General features: G+C 39.9%; 1 protein-coding gene across 1 annotated transcript; it reads left to right on the forward strand.

Moving 5' to 3' along the window:
• gsdf (gonadal somatic cell derived factor) lies at window positions 1-2,055 on the forward strand. Its single transcript, XM_052106126.1, has 5 exons — window positions 1-128; window positions 469-605; window positions 689-769; window positions 860-951; window positions 1,037-2,055. The coding sequence occupies exons 1-5, from the start codon at window positions 25-27 to the stop codon at window positions 1,184-1,186; spliced, it is 564 nt and encodes a 187-aa protein (XP_051962086.1). The 5' UTR covers window positions 1-24; the 3' UTR covers window positions 1,187-2,055.
• The last annotated feature ends 4,746 nt before the right edge of the window (window positions 2,056-6,801 follow it).

The following is a 6,801-nucleotide window of genomic DNA, read 5'->3' on the forward strand; positions in this document are numbered from 1 at the left end:
AACACGTCCAGTCGTCCTGTAGTCATGAGTCTGCTCTTCAGCGTGATGCTCGTGCTGCTCACGTCTCCTCTCGGGAAGACGTTTGTTCTCCATCGTTCACCTGAGACATCTGAGGTCAAAGCCAACAGGTGATCATGAAATACTGAGATCTCTCGTGTACCGGCACCAAACCGCAGCATTATTCACTGTTTCAGTTTAACAGTTCAACACTCTTTACAGGTCTTCCAGTATCATTTATAAGCTGTTATAATCGTGTTATAAGCTCTGAAGTGGTTTGGATTCTCTGAAGCTCAGTGCAAATGTTTGTGAACGTGTCGTGAAGAGCCGTCGAGGGACCGTCACACACCGTTCTCTTATTTGACTCTCAATATTTGGTGCAATTTCACAAGACGACAACAGAATGGCCTACAAACATACTGTGTTATTAACGCTTTACTCAGACCTGCTGTTGTGCTTGATTTATTACAGAGGACATCTGAACATCAGGAAAACCCTTCTGGAATCTTTGCATCTTCAGCAGGAGCCCCGCGTGTCCGTGTCGGGGATGAATCGTCTGCGTGACCAATGGAAAACCTCTTTCATAACCACCATTCAGTCCACCGCAGGTACCACAGCACAGACCAGGTGCAGTCTCCGGATCAGGTTGATGTAATGACGAGTAAACGGCTCTTTATGATCTATCCAACAGGTAATTCATCATGGCCGGAGGATTCTGGAAACAGGACAGAACAGAAGTGCTGCACACATTCCTCACAGGTGTTCATTGAAGGTGAGTAGATCATTGGTTTAATATCATCACATTGTGACTTTAGCGGTGTAGACCGCGTCCAGGTTCATCGGGATCATGTTTGTGTGGCAGATTTGGGTTGGGAGCGCTGGATTGTTTATCCGGAGAGTTTCACCTTCACTCAGTGTAAATCCTGTTCTCACAACACGGATCCGACTGCACAGGTGACGTTCACACATCGTTCGTCTTTATCAGGTCGAGTGTGCGTCTTCTGATGCTGTTTTACGGACTTCTTCTCTGTGATTTCAGTGCTGTAAGCCGAGGGCTCACGACATCCTCCCATTCGTCTACGTGGATGAACGGAGCAGTTTGGTTCTGTCCTCTGTGAGTCTGACCCGCACATGTGGCTGCGACCCCGGAGAGGACACACAGGACCCTGAGGTCATGACCCCTTCCTAAAAACCTCCCGGACGCTTCATTGCTCACGTCCAGTCGATAAACACAGTTAAAAGCTTGTAGGATTTGTAGGTTAAATTGCTATACAAACTCATTTTGGCTGAAATACTCGAGGTTTATGAAAATGTCTTTATATTTTACTCTTGCTGCTGTTGGGAGGTCAGACATAGTCACGTCATGAACACAAATTCTTGAATTCTGTGGGTTTTAGGGGTGTGTTCGAGTGGAAAAATACAATATGAAAGTTCTCAGAAGACATAAAGTTCTCGATCTATGCCAGTTTTTCTTTTATTGAAGTACACAATGCACCGTCTGTTGCAAACCAACCCAAGGCCGAATGTCTCTGTTGAGCTGTTTTTAGGTTTAATGGTGCTGCGGTTTCAGTCTGGCCTGATTTCAGTCGTATGTTCCATAAAACTAGGAACGCTGCCAAAACGTTCCCAGCGTGATTCTGTCCTCTTGAATTCTTCATTTGCCCTAAATATCATTTGGTCTTTTAAATGCAGTTCGTATAATTGATGTTTAGTTTGTTGCTTGTTGGTTCATGTGCACATGCCTCTGTGTGTGTCTTCATGATAAGAACGGGAACATCCAAAATCCACTGAATCATTTGATGACCTCTCTTCATTATTCTTAATCCCCTCACGGCCAATAAACATCAGTGCCAGTCAGTATTCACCATTTTCATGTTTAATGATTTTCATTTTTGTTCTTGTGTAACAGAATCTCTTCTGTAAATGTTTAAATTCCACACATAATTGTATTAGAAAGCCTTCATAAGCCTTCTGAATGGCAAACTAACACTCTAATGCATGATTTATCTTAACAAAAATCATTGTATATCCAATGTATCTGTATAATGTCCTATTAAAGAAAGCTTTCATGAACATGTTATTCATTTCCTTCTTTAAAACGTTGCAGTGGAGTCGGAACATCAACATGTTTTCTAATGGCAGGCCGATTCAGCCAAAACTGCTCACAGCGTTTCTCGTCGTTACTTGTCGCTACTCGTTGTTGCTTGTATTTACTCGTCATTACTCATATTTACTCGCTGTTACTCATTATTGCTTGTATTTACTTCACATTACTCGTCGTTACTCATCGTTACTTGTATTTACTCATCGTTGCTTGTATTTACTTCACATTACTTGTCGTTACTCATCGTTACTTGTATTTACTTCACATTACTCCTCGTTACTTGTCGTTACTCATCGTTACTTGTATTTACTTCACATTACCCGTCGTTACTCATCGTTACTTGTATTTACTTCACATTACTCCTCGTTACTTGTCGTTACTCATCGTTACTTGTATTTACTCATCGTTGCTTGTATTTACTTCACATTACTCGTCGTTACTCATTGTTACTTGTATTTATTCATCGTTGCTTGTATTTACTTCACATTACTTGTCGTTACTCATCGTTACTTGTATTTACTTCACATTACTCCTCGTTACTTGTCGTTACTCATCGTTACTTGTATTTACTCATTGTTGCTTGTATTTACTTCGCATTACTCATCATTACTTGTATTTACTCATCGTTGCTTGTATTTACTTCACATTACTCGTCGTTACTCATCGTTACTTGTATTTACTCATCGTTGCTTGTATTTACTTCACATTACTTGTAGTTACTCATCGTTACTTGTATTTACTTCGCATTACTCATCGTTACTTGTCGTTACTCATCGTTACTTGTATTTACTCATCGTTGCTTGTATTTACTTCACATTACTCATCGTTACTTGTCGTTACTCATCGTTGCTTGTATTTACTTGATATTACTTGTCGTTACTCATCGTTACTTGTCGTTACTTGTCGTTTTTTCTTTGTTACTCTTCGTTACTTGTCGTTACTCATCGGTGCTTGTATTTACTCATCGTTGCTCTTTGTTACTTATCATTACTCATCGGTACTCATCGCTGCTCATCGTTGCTCGTCGCTACTCGTTGTTGCTCGTATTTACTTGTTGTTACTTGTATTTACTCCCTGTTACTCATAGTTGCTCGTATTTACTCGTCATTACTCATTGTTGCTCGTATTTACTCGTCATTGCTCGTCGTTACTCGTATTTACTCGCTGTTACTCATCGTTACTCATCGTTACTTATCGGTACTCATCGCTGCTCATCGTTGCTCATCGTTACTTGTCACTACGCATTGTTGCTCGTATTTACTTGTCGTTACTTGTATTTACACCCTGTTACTCGTCGTTACTCGTATTTACTCATCATTACCCGTTGTTGCTCGTATTTACTCGTCATTGCTCGTCGTTACTCGTATTTACTCGTTGTTACTCTTCGTTACTTGTCGTTACTCATCGGTGCTCGTATTTACTCATCGTTGCTCTTCGTTACTTGTCGTTACTCATCGGTACTCATCGCTGCTCATCGTTGCTCGTCGTTACTTGTCGCTACTCGTTGTTGCTCGAATTTACTTGTCGTTACTTGTCTTTACTCCCTGTTACTCATAGTTGCTCGTATTTACTCGTCATTGCTCGTCGTTACTCGTATTTACTCGCTGTTACTCATTGTTGCTCATATTTACTCGTCATTGCTCATCGTTACTCGTATTTACTCGCTGTTACTCATTGTTGCTCGTATTTACTCGTCATTGCTCGTCGTTACTTGTATTTACTCGTCATTACTCATTGTTGCTCGTATTTACTCGTCATTGCTTGTCGTTACTCGTATTTACTCGTCATTACTCATTGTTGCTCATATTTACTTGTCATTGCTCGTCGTTACTCGTATTTACTCGTCGTTACTCTTCGTTACTTGTCGTTACTCATCGGTACTCATCGCTGCTCATCGTTGCTCGTCGTTACTTGTCGCTACTCGTTGTTGCTCGTATTTACTTGTCGTTACTTGTCTTTACTCCCTGTTACTCATAGTTGCTCGTATTTACTCGTCATTGCTCGTCGTTACTCGTATTTACTCACTGTTACTCATTGTTGCTCATATTTACTCGTCATTGTTCATCGTTACTCGTATTTACTCGCTGTTACTCATTGTTGCTCGTATTTACTCGTCATTGCTCGTCGTTACTTGTATTTACTCGTCATTACTCATTGTTGCTCATATTTACTCATCATTGCGCGTCGTTACTCGTATTTACTCGCAGTTACTCATAGTTGCTCGTATTTACTCGTCATTGCTTGTCGTTACTCGTATTTACTCGTCATTACTCATTGTTGCTCGTATTTACTCGTCATTGCTCGTCGTTACTCGTATTTACTCGTCGTTACTCTTCGTTACTTGTCGTTACTCATCGGTGCTCGTATTTACTCATCGTTGCTTGTCGTTACTCATCGGTACTCATCGCTGCTCATCGTTGCTCGTCGTTACTTGTCGCTACACATTGTTGCTCGTATTTACTTGTCGTTACTTGTATTTACTCCTGTTACTCATAGTTACTCGTATTTACTCGTCATTGCTCGTTGTTACTTGTATTTACTCGCTTTTACTCATAGTTGCTCATATTTACTCGTCATTGCTCGTCGTTACTCTTATTTACTCGCTGTTACTCATTGTTGCTCGTATTTACTTGTCATTGCTTGTCGTTACTCGTATTTACTCACTGTTACTCATTGTTGCCCATATTTACTTGTCATTGCTCGTCGTTACTTGTCGTTACTCATCGGTACTCATCGCTGCTCATCGTTGCTCGTCGTTACTTGTCGCTACACATTGTTGCTCGTATTTACTTGTCGTTACTTGTATTTACTCCCTGTTACTCATAGTTACTCGTATTTACTCGTCATTGCTCGTTGTTACTTGTATTTACTCGCTTTTACTCATAGTTGCTCATATTTACTCGTCATTGCTCGTCGTTACTCTTATTTACTCGCTGTTACTCATTGTTGCTCGTATTTACTTGTCATTGCTTGTCGTTACTCGTATTTACTCACTGTTACTTATTGTTGCCCATATTTACTCGTCATTGCTCATCGTTACTCGTATTTACTCGCTGTTACTCATTGTTGCTCGTATTTACTCGTCATTGCTCATCGTTACTTGTCGTTACTCATTGGTACTCATCGCTGCTCATCGTTGCTCGTCGTTACTTGTCGCTACTCGTTGTTGCTCGTATTTACTTGTCGTTATTTGTATTTACTCCCTGTTACTCATAGTTGCTCGTATTTACTCGTCGTTACTCGTATTTACTCGTTGTTACTCTTCGTTACTTGTCGTTACTCATTGGTGCTCGTATTTACTCATCATTGCTCTTCGTTACTTGTCGTTACTCATCGGTACTCATCGCTGCTTATCGTTGCTCGTCGTTACTTGTCGCTACTCGTTGTTGCTCGTATTTACTTGTCGTTACTTGTATTTACTCCCTGTTACTCATAGTTGCTCGTATTTACTCGTCATTGCTCATCGTTACTCGTATTTACTCGCTTTTACTCATAGTTGCTCGTATTTACTCGTCATTGCTCGTCGTTACTCGTATTTTCTCGCTGTTACTCATTGTTGCTCGTATTTACTCGTCATTGCTCGTCGTTACTCGTATTTACTCACTGTTACTCATTGTTGCCCATATTTACTTGTCATTGCTCATCGTTACTCGTATTTACTCGCTGTTACTCATTGTTGCTCGTATTTACTCGTCATTGCTCGTCGTTACTTGTATTTACTCGTCATTACTCATTGTTGCTCATATTTACTTGTCATTGCTCGTCGTTACTCGTATTTACTCGCAGTTACTCATTGTTGCTCGTATTTACTCATCATTGCTCGTCGTTACTCGTATTTACTCATCGTTGCTTGTATAAAATTTTCACTACTTGTCATTGCTCGTCGTTACTCATCGATACTCATTGCTACTCGTCGTTACTCTTTGTTACGTGTATTTACTCGTCGTTACTCATCGTTGCTAGTATTTACTTGTCATTACTCGTTGTTGCTCGTCATTACTTGTTGTTGCAACACGTTGTTGCTTGTCGTTACTCGACAGTACACGCCGTTGTTTGTATTTACTCGTTGTTACACGTTGTTGCTTGTCGTTACTCTGCGCTACTCGACGTTACTCGTTGTTGCTTGTACTTACTCGTTGTTACTCGTTGTTGCGCGTTGTTACTCTTTGTTACTGTTCGTTACTCGTTGTTGCTCGTTGTTACTCGTTGTTGCTCATTGTTACTCTTCGGTACTCGTCGTTACTCTCGTTAGTTGTATTTACTCGTCGTTACTCATCGTTGCTCGTATTTACTTGTCGTTACTAGTTGTTGCTCGTCGTTACTTGTATTTACTCGTAGTTACACGTTACTCAATTCAAGATATTTGCAGCTCAATTCCGAATAGTACAAATGCAATTCTTAAGAATTCGAATTAAAGATGTCTGTAAATGTTATTGAACTAGTAATGATTCTAAGTAATTACAGAGATCTACCATCTAATTTTGACTGGTCATAATTGAATTACAGAAACTGGATCTACAAGTTCATTTTAGATATCTCAAATTAAACTTATCTGAATGTGATTTTTTACTGTCATTATTCCATTAGACAGCTCTTGAATCAGACTTTGTAATAGCAAGAACTCAATTGTAGAGATCTTATATTAGAATTCTTTCTAGTAAAAAATATTTTATTTTATTTTATATTTTGAATAATAGATA

This window comes from Xyrauchen texanus, chromosome 35, assembly GCF_025860055.1.
Source record: "Xyrauchen texanus isolate HMW12.3.18 chromosome 35, RBS_HiC_50CHRs, whole genome shotgun sequence".
In the NCBI taxonomy this organism is placed as follows: Eukaryota; Metazoa; Chordata; class Actinopteri; order Cypriniformes; family Catostomidae; genus Xyrauchen; species Xyrauchen texanus.